This window comes from Rhinolophus sinicus, linkage group LG01, assembly GCF_036562045.2.
Source record: "Rhinolophus sinicus isolate RSC01 linkage group LG01, ASM3656204v1, whole genome shotgun sequence".
NCBI lineage: Eukaryota > Metazoa > Chordata > Mammalia > Chiroptera > Rhinolophidae > Rhinolophus > Rhinolophus sinicus.
The window spans coordinates 143144466-143160824 of record NC_133751.1 but is presented as its reverse complement, the minus strand read 5'-3'; the positions used below and the strand labels follow the sequence as shown (position 1 = coordinate 143160824).

At 33.7% G+C, this 16359-nt stretch overlaps 1 protein-coding gene across 6 annotated transcripts in view; it reads right to left on the bottom strand.

Annotated features, from left to right (window-relative positions):
* Positions 1-16359, bottom strand: part of GALNT13 (polypeptide N-acetylgalactosaminyltransferase 13) — a 459656-nt gene that overhangs the window by 47866 nt on the left and 395431 nt on the right. For all 6 annotated transcript variants that reach the window (XM_074336508.1, XM_074336499.1, XM_074336497.1 and 3 more), the window contains exon 10: positions 5653-5792. In XM_074336508.1, the coding sequence (XP_074192609.1) occupies positions 5653-5792 (140 nt within the window). The remainder of the gene's footprint in view (positions 1-5652; positions 5793-16359) is intronic.

Genomic DNA, 16359 nt, shown 5'->3' with positions numbered 1-16359 from the left:
GTTCTGAGATCTGCAATATTCATTGAACTCATTCTTTATGTTATGGTATAGCTTTGAATATATGGTGTACAGCCAACATAGTTTTAATTGTCTTCTTTGATATTTATTTGTTCACACATAATATTTTATTGCTTGAAAACAAATTTTAATAACATAAACTTAAGAGCATTTTCCAACGTGTGTTTTGATGTTTGAAATCAGCAAGCCTTTTTATAAATATTTCTACACATCAGCAGCATCTTTAGTAATATTCTTACCACTTAAATAGTTCGTTCATTAGCTTTTGCTCCCTCTGCTGGATTGTAGCAAGCAACAATGGAACTCCAATTCTAAAAAGAGGCATACACTCTCACCACACAAACCTTTACATTTGAAAACTACGTAATATGTAAAAATCCATTCTAAATATGAGTCTAAATTTAAAATAGCGTTTCTTTTTTGCTGTTTTGCTTTAATTATGACACTTGCTTATCCTTCAGTTGCACATTATGTTACTTTTTATCATTATTTTTACATGTCAACCTCATTTGATTTCTCTTAACTTCGTAAAGAACATTCACAGTAAATTCCAGAGTTAAATGTTAATGTTTCCATATTATAATTACCATACTGAATATGCATTTAAGTATATTTTATCTTTACCAAATTGTGAAAAACCAGAGGGATGAGTTCAAAATCTATATACTTAACATATCCAAGATGAGTTTGGTTTAGAATGCCCTGATTATGACTATGAGATTAAATATTCTAAATATGTGATATCTTAACTCCATTCCACACACAAAAAAGGAAAGGACACAGAAAATTAAACAATTTCAATTATTTTGGTGTATAGTAGAAACAAACAACAATCCTGAGAGAATTCAGTATATGCCTAAGTTGCATATCATTTGTGGCAGACGTTTGTGCCAATACATATTTGAGTAATAATATTAGAATTAGTTCTAGCCTAATTATTAGAAATATGAAGTAAACATATTTTTCAGGTAATAAACTCACTCTCATTTTGTTAACAGGTTAGTCAACCAGCCCAACATTCTTTAAGGTTAACATCTGATAAAAAGTAACATATTCTGTCTGTACATATGCATATTCAGTTATCCTGGCATCAAAATTAGCTACTGGGTACCAAAGACTTTTAGAAATATAATCACAGGTAGAGGGAATGTCCCCATTTGTCTGAGCCATCTAAAATGATGTTTTCCTACTGAAATCTTATTAAAGAATCAAGAAGACTGTGACTCTATAAATAGATCGATCTCCTGATTATCAACAGTGAGGGTAAAACCCTAAGTGTTTCAGCCTCTGCATTTGGTAGTATCTGATTATCCCCTTAATCCCTGCAGCCTAGCAGCTTCATAGATGTCTATTTTTAATCATTTGAACTTGTTCTTTAACAATCTTTAAGGATATAGTACCAATATGCTGTAATACTATTTCTTATAGTTAAAGGATACAGAGGAAAACAGTGTTGAGGTTAAGTAGTTACTACAAAGTACATAGACTGATATCTAAACATCTTCAAAGCAACATGCCACTGCAAATTTTAAGCCTCAAGAGTTAAGTCAATTGGCTCCAGAAATCCTCTTTTCCCTTTTCTTGCTCTCTGATATACCTTTGTTCTATATAGCTCAGAAAACATTTCCTTTTTTTCCCCCCAAAAAAACGCTGGACTGTCATAGGCCAAAATTTAGAGTGAGGGGTTATTGCTTTAAAATGCCATTTTCAATCTTAAACTTGAATTAGCCTTTATATTACAACATCAGAACCTGCTATACTAAATCTACGTAAGCTAAAAGGCGAGCTAGTTAAGAGAGAATTTAATGCTGCAAAGAGCTTGACTTCCTTATTCCATTAAGATCTGCTTACTGAGTCTAAAAGGCACATGCTTCATTAAGCTACTTAAAGGTTTTATTTCAAAGCAATTGCACAGCTTTTAACTTCCCATTGGAAACTGAATGAAATTCATGGGCTGGGTAAAGTAATATTTCAATTATCTGAGTAAAATGAAAGCATAAGAAATTAAGATACAACGACCTGACATCAATAACTCTACTGATGATTATTTTGGTGACAATATATGATAAAGAGAAACCAAATATCATATTTGCCTCTATCTTCCAGTACCACTAGGAAAATTAAAAATAAAATTTGACAGAGAAATGTTTATATTCACCAATGCATTGCAATATTATATAGACTTTGAAAAACACTGAAACTTAAGGAAATTGTAAATTGTTAAATCTTAACAATTTACACAACAAATAAATAATTTTGCTGTCTTGATAAGTAGCTCGGACACTAACTTTTTGATATATAGTACCTCCACATATAAGGCAAATTAGCTTTTCCTTTCTTTTCTATATGGTTAATGACAAGCAGTAAGAAAGAAAAAGCTTTAAGTAAATGACTATTGCCCATTAAGAGTTCATCCCAAACTCATTATCAACTTGTCGACCTTAAATTATGTATACATGACTATGCAATATTAATTGGGAAGTAGTGCTTGGTGAATTTGTCCTTTTGTTTCCATGGAAACAGTTGCTGGATTATTTCTCTTTGAATCTGGTTTTAAAGCAGAAAACTAAAGTACATTAATATCCCAGACGTTAAAAACTTAATATATCTCATAGATTTTTTAATGTGTTGGGTTTTTGAAACAGCATGCTTATATACTTCACGTAGTGTATCTTTTATTTATACTGAATTTATTGATTCTCTCTTTCCATCCCCCCAACCCACCTTTTCAGTAGAACAGCTTAAGAATAAAGGTGTTTCCTTATTTGACTTTGCATCCTTAGCATAAGTCACAGGTTCTAGCTGAAGCTCTTATTTAATAAAAGCATTTTGAATGAATAAAATATCATAATATAATCTATTTTCTCCTTCTAGTTGTAATAAAAAGTGAGCTTTGGTGTCAGACTCAATCCATGTGCTTGCATCCTTACTTCAATAAGTAGCTAGCTCTATGACCCATAGGTCAATCATATCAACTTTCTATATCTCATTTTCCATATTAAATGGGGTATAAAAAACCCCAAAGTCATGGAGTTGTGATTTTAAAATTGTATAATTGTTATAAAACATCTAGAATAATGCTTGACGTAGTAAGAAGTCAATAAATGGTAGTTATAATGACAATAACCATACTGGTGCTGCTACTACTTTTTGCCAGGCATGGTGATAGATACTCTGTATCTTCAATCATCTCTACAACCCTGTGTGATTATCTTCCTGCTGGTACCAGAAAGGATACTACTCCAGTGCCACTCAAGTTGTAAACTGTGAGGGCAGGATTCAAACCCTCCTCTGCTTAACTCCAAGGCCTGGGATTTTATTCAATACAATATACTGCCTTTTCTGGATGTTTCATAAACCCAAAAAGGTACAACCTTTCTCTTTCAAACCTTTTCCAACTATTTTTATAAATTGAAATACGGCCACCTGATCCATCATAGAAGATAGCTAATTCAAAGTCAGTAGGTTGTACAAATAAATTTGCACACATTATACTCTATTTTTCATTTTTCAGAAAGTCAATTAATTAAGTTTCCTTGAGGTAGTGCAGAAAAGCATAAAATTGGATTTTTAGCACGGAAGTAAACATCTCTATTCTGTTTCAGAACTCTAAGTCTTTCTCAGGAGTCACCTGGGTGGCCCCAGAGAATTTCCAAAAATGTCCTGTTTACTCATATATGTCTCATTATAAGCTCTGGTCATGTCTCCTTTTAGAAAAAGTAATCAAATGTTTACTCATCAGCTGGGTCTATTGACTACAGTGTGAGAAATACTCCAAGAATAAAAGCTCCCTTTTCTAAGGGTATAGTCAGGTTCACAATTGTTCAAATAAACTTTTCAGTAAAGAAATGAGAATGTTAGATATTTTATTGGGGATCTTCACTAGAACTAGATTATAATAACTAGCATGCAAACAGTGTTGAAAGTTAAAAACCACTCTCATACATTTTATGTAGTGAACATAAATCCGTACGACATTGCTGCTAACATGGTATATTATGTATTTGAAAGCAATGACAACAAGCCTCCAACTCCCACCATAAAACAAAATAAATAAATAAAACCCTGAAGCACAGGACAAGTACATGACTAAAGTCACACCCACAAAGTGGCACATTCAGTGTTATTACACACAAAAATGTGCACTACACTATTCATATTAAGGTTAAATATATGTACACTGAGAGATTCTGTAGAGTGATATTTACATGGCTAATGAGGAAGTGGATATTTGACAAATAGGGCATGGATATAGCACAGAAAAACAGCCTTTCTGAACAACTTAGCTAGGCCTCCATTCAGCTTGAACTTTATTTTCTTTAATTATTTTTTAGTTTATCATAAGTACATCTGTTTATGGATTAAAGTTATAAAGTGGATAAAGTTACAGATTTTTTTGGCACATAAACCAAAAAAAGTATTAGCTCAAACTTCATAAATTTTTAGATACCCTACTATTATGAGGTACAAAAACAACAACTTCAATGAAAGGATAAAATTAATATTTATTTTCAAAATGCATTATATCATTGCTGTTGAACTGCTTTAATTACAACCGATATTAAATTAATTTTGATTCCCAAACCTAATCCAAATTAAGGTGGAAATTACCAATAAGGAGCATACAATCATAAAAGAATAATTATTTGAGCAACTGAATATGTATGATGAATATATGTTTGTATAATTGTGATGAAGCCAACTGTATATTTCTGAAGATAATATATACAGAGGATGCCAAAGAAAGTATACACATTTTAAGAAAGGAAAGAACTGTATTAAAATTGTAATACAGTGAATGATGCTAGCATTCATTGAAGTAACACCATCTTCTAAGTGAACATCATACTACACATTACTACCGTAATTCAATCCAACTTCAAAAAGTAATACATAGATAACATCTCTTAAAATGCGTACATTTTTTTTTTTGGCACCCCCGGTATTTTTTAAAAGAGTGGTTCTCAGTGGGTCCACAAGGTCAATACGATTTTAATAATAACACTAAGCTATGACCTACAGATTTCACCCTCACTTCTCATGAATATACAAAGAGTCTTCCAGAGACTACATGGTGTGTGGTATCACAGTAGATTGAATACTGAAACAGAGATTAAGAATCCAGCTATCTTCTAATAGGCAATTGATGCAATGTACAAAACTATAAATGATGCTAATTTTCTTACCGTGTTATTTTTCTTTGGAAAATATTTGTCAAAAATCTTAATTATGTTAACATGTAATGAATTATTGTTTAATTTTAGTGAATTAATAAATAGGTTTTAAGGTTCTCAGTTTTAGTTTCAATATAGTAAATATTAATAGTTCTACCCCACATAAACAAAAGCTCTTTGGGGTTCACATTGAAAGGTCCATAGGACCAAAAAGTTTCAGAGCTGTTGGTAAAGAAACAAGAAAACACTATTTATTCAGTCTTAAACTATCTACTTACTTTCACCAATCCCAATGATAAAGATCTTTATGGTCCTTGTAATATATGAGAAGTCATTAAAGTAGATCTACTTAAATAACCTTGAAGCATTTTATTCATAACATAAAATAATACTGAGCTCCTTAGAAATTGCTCCGTTTGCAAAATATATTTATAACTTAACCAAAATAAATAATTCATACCTCACCAAGTGAGTAATAACGTCTTGGGATCTGGGAGTCCGGATAGATGTTTTCAAGGTACCAAGAAAAGGGCTTACACTTCAGATTTTCTCTTAGAGTTTTTCTGACTGACACATCTCCATAATCCACTTTGACAACACCTGAAATTTTTCAGAGAAACACATAAATCAGTTTGTGCTATTTCTGTTTTAGTACTGTTTCACTCTGTTTAATTTGCTATCAGGTTTTTTTCTCTATAATTATAAATCCATCAAATTCAATTGTATAAGCAGTTGCTACTACACTGATTTTCTTGCTAACATCCAATTAGTACATTAAATAGATATAAAAAAGTTTTTCCATGGAATATGACTTTTCAAATGCAAATATTTATCATCAAATACTTGTACTTCTTAGACTGAATAATTAATCAGCTAAGTATAAATTGGTATTAATTTAGCATCTCATAATCAAAGCTTAGCTGAGCTGTGTGACAATGTTGTCGTTTCTCTTTAATAAAAATTTCAATAGCGCCAACATTTTTCTTAATGCTCATAGTTTCCCTACAGTGTCATTTACTTACCACCTGCAGATTTCATGAGAAATTTACTCTATAAATATGATCCTCACAATGTACATACAGCACTTACATGTTCTAACTTTCCCTTCTCCTTCTTCAACTTTTATTCTACCTAGACTTACCATAGACCTGATTTTTTCTTGATTGATTTTTTCCTGTTTTATTTTATGATTTAATATAAGCCACCTGAAATCCTTGGCTAAATTAGTAAATAAGCATAAAGAAATGAACATAAAATAATAGAATATACTTGCAGGTGTATATTAAAAATTACTTAGCTTTACTTCATATAATAACAGAATATATGAAATTAAAATAATTATTTTCATTGAAGATCATTAGAGAATGCTTTCCAGTTGATATGAAAAAACAATTATGCCACTAATTTTTATATGAAATATATGGTGATATGATTTGTTCATTATTATCAATATTAAAATTGACATTTGACTGAATGACTAACTTTGATAAGACTGTAATTCTTTCTCATATTGTTTTGAAAAGGTCTCTGTTTAACACGTTTCTTAAAGACCACTAAGCAACTAGATTTTGGTGCAGAAAAAAATCACCCAGTATTCAGTATATTCTATCCCAACCAAGCATCAATTGCCCATCAATCATTCTGTAAAATAAGAAGCAATTATTCAGACAGCCTAAATGCCTGCAACTAGTGCCATTATTTGGGTCACTATATTCAAAGGCAATGACACTCTTGAAACTCATCACCTGCTAGTCCCACCTTCCCTCCACTCTTTCTTCAGAATCTTTGTTTTACAAAATTAAATGTTTTAGCATTGTTAGAAAGCATTCTGATGATGCTTACCTGGCCAAAACGTTTCCTTCTAAGAAAATATTGATATTTCTAGCTGATGTTTGAAGAGAAAACAAAAAGATCTAAGGGCATTTTAAACAGATATATAATATTTGCTTTCAAAATAATTTTATCCAGAACTTCTGAAGTTCAGCCTTCAAAAGAAAAGTCTTGAAAAAATTTACAAAATAGATCACTAAAAGAATGTCTCTTTGTGTTAAGTGCTATGACAACAGAAATCATCTAATCGATAGTCTTTAAAATCTTATAAAGAGATGCCATTGGGTCCAGGAAAAAAAGGTACTGTAGCTTCAGAGGACTTAGTTCAACAGTCAATTTTCCTGTTCTGGTTTCATTTTTGAGGTAGGTGATTTAATTGAGGTCATTTTTTATATATCATTCATCTCTTTTTTATCATGTTAAGATTGAACAGACTGGGCTGCAAATTTTTTTTCCTAGGGGCATTTTATGAGCAGTTTTCTGATTGGAAGGCAGTTTGAAATTTCATTTGTATATTATTTTACATTAGATAAGAGAAAATGGTAACTTTGCCCGCATCATATTTGGCAAAGGGTAGCAAGTGGAGAATGATAGAAATTGTAATGGAAAGCTAAATCCTTCTTACTCTTCCACCTGAAGCTACCGCTTGGCTTTAACGCTGGCACTTGGGTTTTGTCCTAGTCCTAGAAAATTACTTTAAATTATCTTTAGAACTGCATAAAAAAATATCTTGAGCTTATCTTAATATTTTGGGAAGGATGGATTTTTCCCTCTTATCTATATTTTCCTACTTAGAAGTGAAATATTGTGTTAAGAGATAGTAGTGCTCACCAGACAGCCCATATAACCTCCATTTCGCAGGTCCCTGCACGGACGCAGGAACATCTGTCTGGTCCTAGCGACTGAACCATGGGGGAAAGGGACATCTGTCAGTTCTGGTCTTAAATATAGAAGAGCAGGTCTGACACCATCCAGCTTTCTTTTCCTTCAGTACAGGGAGTGAGGTCTTGGACCCCAGTGGGCACAGCTATCAAATGGTGAGGTCTTTGTTGGCCTTGTCAGTGAGTGACTGTGAAGAAGAGCCTGAATTAGATTATTTAGATCCATGGCTTAAAATAGAATCTTCCATGTTTTGCAAACCTTATCTCCAAGCTCCTCTAATTTATATAATTGTTTATCCAACAGTTTTACTGTGGTCTCTAAGAGGCATCTCAAATTTGACACATCTGAAATAATCCTCTTGATTTTCCCTCTTGTTCCATCTCCAACGTTCTCCATTTCAGTAACTAGCACACATATCTACCCATTTGCTCAGGGCAAAACCATAGGAATAATTCTCTTTATCTCACATACATATATTCAATATACTAGCAAATTCTGTTGGCTCTTCATTCATAATATACCCCCCTGCCCCTCCACCAACCCCTCTACCATCCTAGTCCCACCCTCTCTCATCTCTTGCCTAGACTAACATTGCAACAGCTTCCTAACTAGTCCCTCTGACATCTTACATTGCTCCTTCTATCCCTTATTCACTATTGCCTGCTCCCTAGACAATACATTTTAAATATAAATAAAATCATGTCACTCCCCTGCTCCAAAGCTTCTAATGATTTTCCATGGTGCCAGGAATAACTGACAACATCCTAACCATTGCTTAAGATCCTTCATGAACTGACTCTTGACTATCTCTCTGAATTAGTCAGCTATATTCACTTTATCGTAGTCACACAGGCTTTTTTTGTTGTTGTTATTTTTTTTTTTTCCTTTGCTTTTCTTCTAACATGCCAAAGCCAATCCCAATTCATGGCTTTGTACTCATCTTTGTTCCTGTCTGGAATGGTATTATCCTAAAATGAGCTGTCCTTCACTTTGTACAAGTCTTTGCTCAAACTTCACTTCCTTAGGTTCACCCTGACCTTCTTATCTAAATTGATCCCTCCAATACATCATCCTGAGGCAGGCTCTCTTCCTCTGTCCTGCTTAATTGTTCTTCAGAGCACTCATTACTACCTGATATTATATTATAGATTAATCTGCTCATTGCCTCCCACCAAAAACTTCAGATAAATTATTTAATCTCTTGAAGCCTTAGGTATCCTATCTGATAATATCTTATGAGATGCTGTGAATACTAAATACTGTCTGAAAAGGGCATAGTGCAGTGCCTTGTATATAATAATTGCTGAATACATATTGCATGTTGGAATGGATGTCTGTTGTTTTTGCATGCCCAATATCCATTCTGCCTCTGGTAAGAGCATTGAAGTTTTTTGGGGGCAACAATCCCTCCCCCCCACTTTCAGTTTGTACAGTTTGGTGACCCTATTCCTCTACCCACATTTCCAGCTCCAAATGGGGCACAGACTGAAAGCATGTCACCAGGGAATCTTGTTAAAATGTAGATTCTGATTTGGTTGGTTTGGAGCGAGGCCTGAGAGTCTGCATATCTAACGAGCTCCCAGGGGATGCTGCTGTTGCTTAGGCCAGACTCTGAGTAACACCCAAGACAATCAAAACATTCCATTTCTCAACCTTATACACAACCGGTTGTAAATGGGGTCAGGAATGGGCATGTGCACCAGCCAGCCTAATCAAAGTATACTGAGAATTTGCTCATTGAATTTGAAGCTCTATTTCCTCTGAAATTGCTAGCTATAAAGATGCTTTAAACCTGGAACTTTTCTGGGGCTACCATATAGAGAATTCCTATGACAATGATGCAAATGCAGGAGTAAGATAAATAAACATATGGAAAGAAAGAGAAAGAGAAGAAAAAAAAAGACAATTATAGAGCGGAGGCCAAATAAAAAATAAGTCAACAGTCACGTATTCTTTGTATTCAAACTACATATACGGCAAGTTCTCGAGGCACGTGGGACACATCAGTGAACAAAACAAAAGTATCTTCCTCTGTGGAGTTTCAGTGGGGGAAGACATAAATAAACAGCAACACATTAAAAGGTGAAACATAAATAGACAGCAACACATTAAAAGGTGAAATAGACTAGGGTAAGGAAAGAAGGTTGCAATAGAAGAAATCCCAATGCACTATTACATACTATTTTCAAAGGCAACTTATAAGAATTGCAAGTTTTTAAGGTAAAGCTTTCAATGGGATCTGCACAAACCTGGAAAGGCCTTGACAATGAAATGAAGGTGCATAATGAATTAGGAAAAAAGAGTATTTTAATTAACTACAGGTTTGCAGTTTTGATTAATAGGTAAATGATAACACTTATAGGTTGTTATAATTTATTAAATAACCTGTCCTTTATTCATCATTTAAAAATCTATTTTATGGTAATATTAAATTTAGATATATAGGGCATTTATGTTTTAAAATTTAAAATAGTTAATATATTGAAAATCATAATGATCTCCATTAAATTCTTCCCTAGTAGATGCTCAATAAACCTAATGGTTCTGGTTCCCTTATAATCAAGGTACCTGATGACAGGATAGCCAGATTATAGGCTAAAGCTTAGAATTTTATATATAAGAACATATATTGCAGCATAGTTTAAAGAAAAGGGAAAATGATTTTCCTTCAATAGGGAATGCTTATGCAATGGTATATCTTATTGACAAAATAGAATTCATATATTGAAACAATTATGTCTGAATAAGGAATGTTATGTCCAAATATGGAAAATGTTAACAAAATATTTTTAAATGTTTTATACTGTCATAACTAATTAAAAGGAAAACATATGGAAAAAACTGAGTAAAATAAAAACTGCACATTCCCTTTGCTAATTAAAAAAATAAATTAATTAATAGAGAGAATTTAATATATCTCTATTTTTTCCTTAAGCACAGTAATTCAAACTATGCAATTAATCATAGTTTTTGTATATACAATGACATATTAATATACTTGCATAGCTTCGTAAACCTGTATACATAGTTTCAACTAGGATTTTGTTTTTAATACTTTCAAAATTACCTATAATAGAAAATCTTCTTTAGTGTCATTTACTTTGAATAACTGTCATCAAGAACTTTATTAATAAAGATCTGAACTTCTTTCTCCTTAAAAGTAATAATAAATCATTTTTAAACCAACTAGAGATTATTGTATCCTAAAGTATATATATTTCATAAAGTTTTTGCTTTATATGCTATATTTTGCTATATATGCTATATTTTGTCAGAGGTTTAGTGGATTACTTGGAATACTTTTTTTATTATTCAAAACTACTCTTTCAGTGATGTCATAGGAATGGTGGTAGCGGGGTGCACTTTTTGAGTTCTCTACAGGCACAAGAGCCCATAGAGGCCAAACCACATTTAAGTGGTCAACCCTCATTCAGCAGAACACCCTGCGGTGGGCAGAGCCAAGTCTCACAACTAGTCAGCATAGGAGTTAACCCCACCTACTCACAAGCAAAAAGCAATTACAGATCTTCTTTAACAGGACAATATACACAACACAAGAGTCACCTTTGGAGCACACGCAGAGGAGAAGAATGAAGTAGTGCAAGTCAAATATAAAGGACACATACTACATACGATAACCCAGCAAGAACTAAGAACTCTAGGGGATCTACCTAATACATTGAAGCAAACAGAGAGAGTCAGCCAGAATGGGGAAACAAAGAAACATGTCCCAAATAAAAGAACAGAAGAAACCTCCAGAAATGGAAACAAATGAAACAGAGGTAACCAACCTATCAGAGACAGAGTTCAGAACACTGATGATAAGAATGTTTAAGGAGCTTAGAGATGACATAAAGAAGAATATAGAAATCATAATGAACAATCAGTTAGAGCTAAAGAACACAATTACTGAAATAAAGATCTCACTTGAAGGAATTACCAACAGGTTAGATGAAGCCGAGGATCGAATCAGCGACTTAAAAGACAAGTTAGCAGAGATCACCCAAACAGAACAACAGAAAGAAAAAAGAATATAAAACCATGAAGATGGTTTAAGAGACCTCTGGGATAACATCAAGCACAACAACATGCGCATCGTAGGAATACCAGAACGTGAAGAGAGGAAGCAAGGGATCGATAATGTATTTGAAGTAATAATGTCCGAAAACTTCCCTAACCTGATGAAGGAAGCCAACATACAAGCCCAGGAAGTGAGAGAGTTCCAACCATGATAAACCCAAACAGGTCCACACAAGACACATTTTAGTTAAAATGGCAAAGGTTAAAGACAAAGAGAGAATCCTAAAAGCAGCAAGAGAAAGACAGAGGGTTACATACAAGGGAACTCCCATAAGACTATCAAATGACTTTTCTACAGAAACATTGAAGGCCAGGAGGGAGTGGCAGGAGACACTCAAAGTGATGGAAAACAAAGGCCTACAACCTAGATTGCTTTTTCCAGCAAGGCTATCATTTAAAGTTGATGGAGAGATAAAGAGCTTCCCAGAAAAGAATAAGCCAAAGGAATTTATTACCACCAAGCCAGCATTGCAAGAAATACTAAAAGGACATCTGTAAATAGAAGAAAGATGAAAACAATCTAACTACAAATTTAAAATGGCAATAACTATGTACCTATCAATAATCACTTTAAATGTAAATGGATTAAATGCTCCAATCAAGAGACATAGGGTGGCTGAGTGGATAAGAAAGCAAGACCCTTGTATATGCTGTATACAAGAGACTCACCTCAGATCAAAAGCCACACACAGGCTGAAAGTGAAGGGTTGGAGTAAGATATTTCATACAAATGGAAATGAGAAAAAAGCTGGAGTTGCAATACTTATATCTGACAAAATAGACTTTAAAATGAAGAACATATTAAAAGACAAAGATGGGCACTATATAATAATAAAGGGATTGATCCGACAAGAGGACATAACCCTAGTAAACATCTATGCACCCAACATAGGAGCACCTAAATATATAAAACAGATATTGACTGACATAAAGACAGAGATCAACAGTAACACTATCATAGTAGGGGACTTCAACACACCTCTGACAACAAGGGACAGGTCTTCCAGACAGAAAATCAATATGGAAACAACAGCCTTAAATGACACATTGGACCACTTGGATTTAATCGATATTTTCAGAGCATTTCACCCCAAAGCTGCAGAATACACGTTCTTCTCAAGCGCACATGGAACATTTTCCAAGATAGACCATATGTTAGGCCACAAAACAAGTCTTGATAAATTTAAGAAAATTGAAATCATACCAATTGTCTTCTCTGACCACAGTGCTATGAAATTAGAAATGAACTACAGGAAAAAAACTGGAAGACACACAAATTCATGGAGGCTGAATAACATGTTACTAAATAATGAATGGGTCAAGCAGGAGATCAAGGAAGAAATCAAAAGATATCTCGAGACAAATGAAAATGAAAACACGACAACCCGAAATCTATGGGATGAAGCGAAAGCAGTCCTAAGAGGGAAATTCATAGCATTGCAGGCCTACTTAAAGAAACAAACAAACAAAAAATCACTAATCAACAGTTTATCTTCACACTTAAGGGATCTGGAAAAAGAACAGCAAAATAAGCCCAAAGGGAGTACAAGGAAGGAGATAATAAAGATCAGAGTGGAAATAAATGAAATAGAAACCAGAAAAACAATACAAAAGATCAATGAACCCGAGTTGGTTCTTAGAGAAGATAAAACTGACAAACCTTTAGCCAGACTTATTAAAAAAGAGAGAAGACCCAAATTAATAAAATCAGAAATGAAAGAGGAGAAGTGACAACAGACACCGCAGAGATACAAGAAATTTTAAGAAATTACTATGAGCAACTATATGCCAACAAATTTGACAATCTGGAAGAAATGGACAATTTTCTAGAGGCATACAACCTTCCAAGGTCAACTCAAGAAGAAACGGAAAACCTGAATAGACTGATTACTATCAGGGAAATTGAATCAGTAATCAACAATCTCCCAACAAACAAAAGCCCTGGACCAGATGGCTTTACAGGTGAATTTACAAAACGTTCAAAAAAGAATTATCACCTATTCTCCTCAAGCTCTTCCAAAAACCCCAGAAGCAGGGAAGGCTCCCAAACACTTTTTACGAAGCCACTATCACCCTGATTCCAAAATCAGACAAAGACACCACAAAAAAAGAAAACTACAGGCTGATATCTCTAATGAACAAAGAAGCAAAAACCCTCAACAAAATATTAGCGAACAGAATTCAGCAATACATTAAAAAGACCATACACCATGATCAAGTGGGATTCATCCCTGGTATGCAAGCATGGTTCAACATCCGCAAATCAATTAATGTGATACACCACATTAACAAAATGAAAAATAAAAATCACATGATCATATCAATAGATGCAGCAAAAGCATTTGATAAAATCCAGCAGCCATGTATGATAAAAACCCTTAAGAAAGTGGGAATAAAGGGATCATATCTCAACATAATAAAGACCATATATGATAAACCCACAGCTAACAGCATACTCAATGGGGAAAAGCTAAAACCATTCCTCTTAAGATCAGGAACAAGGCAAGGTTGCCCACTTTCTCCACTTCTATTCAACATAGTGCTGGAAGTTCTAGCCACAGCAATCAGACAAGAAAAAGAAATAAAAGGCATCCAAATCGGTAAGGAGGAAGTAAAATTGTCATTATATGCAGATGACATGATACTATATATAGAGAACCCTAAAGACTCCACCAAGAAACTATTAGAGCTGATAGATGAATTTAGTAAAGTAGCAGGATACAAAATTAATATTCAGAAATCAGTTGTATTTGTATATACCAATAATAAAACATCAGACGGAGAAATTGAAAAAACAATCCCATTTACAATTGCTTCAAAGACTATAAAATACCTGGGAATAAATTTAACCAAAGAAGTAAAAGATCTGTATTCAGAAAATTATAAGACACTGAAGAAAGAAATGAAAGAAGATACAAATAGATGGAAACACATACCATGTTCATGGGTTAATATAGTTAAAAGAAGAATTAATATAGTTAAAATGTCCATACTGCCTAAGGCAATATACATGTTCAATGCAATTCTTATCAAACTACCAATGATTTTTTTCACAGAAATAGAACATATAATCCTAAAATTTATATAGGACCAAAAAGACCCTGGATAGCCTCAGCAATCTTGAGAAATAAGAACAAAGTGGGAGGTATAACAATACCTGACATCAAATTATACTACAAGTCTACAGTAATCAAAACAGCATGGCACTGGCATAAAAACAGACACATAGATCAATGGAACAGAATAGAGAGTCCAGAAATAAATCCATGCCTATATGGCCATTTAATCTACGACAATGGAAACAAGACTGTACAGTGGGGTAAAGACAGTCTATTCAATAAATGGTGCTGGGAAACCTGGAGAGACACATGCAACAAAGTGAAGCTGGACCACCTCCTTACACCATATACAAAAATAAATTCAAAATGGCTTAAAGACTTAAATGTAAGATTTGCAACCATAAAATTCCTAGAAGAAAATATAGGAAGAAACTTCAGAGACATTACCCGGAGTAAGATTTTTACTGATATATCCCCTGGCGCGAGGGAAGTAAGAGAAAAAATAAACATGTGGGATTACATCAAACTAAAAAGCTTTTTCACAGCAAAGGAAACCATAAATAAAACAAAAAGGGATCCTACTGAATGGGAAAAGATATTTGCCAATGATATATATGATAAGGGGTTAATATCACAAATTTATAACAAACTCACTCAACTCAACTCCAAAAAAATGAACAACCCAACTAAAAAATGGGCAGAGGACATCAAGAGACATTTTTCTAAAAAGGACATACAGATGGCAAACAGACATATGAAAAACGCTCAACCTCACTAACCATCAGAGAAATGCAAATAAAAACCACAATGAGACACCACCTCACCCCAGTCAAAATGGCTATCATCAATAAATCAACAAACAACAAGTTCTGGTGCAGATGTGGAGAAAAGGGAACCCTTGTGCACTGTTGGTGGGATTGCAGATTGGTGCAGCCACTATGGAAAACAGTATGGTATCTCAAAAATCTGAAAATGGAACTACCTTGTGATCCAGAAATTCCACTCCTAGGTATCTATCTGGAGAAATCCAAAACTCTAATTCAAAAAACTTTATGCACTCCTATGTTTATTGCAGCACTATACACAGTATCTAAGATATGGAAACAACTGAAATGTCCATCGGTAGATGACTAGATTAAGAAACTGTGGTACATTTGTACAATGGAGTATTACGCAGCCATAAAGAAGAAAGAAATCTTACCATTTACAACAACATGGACGGACCTAGAGAACATTATGCTAAGTGAAATAAGTCTGACAGAGAAAGACAAATACCATATGATCTCACTTATATGTGGAATCTAAAGAAAATAAAT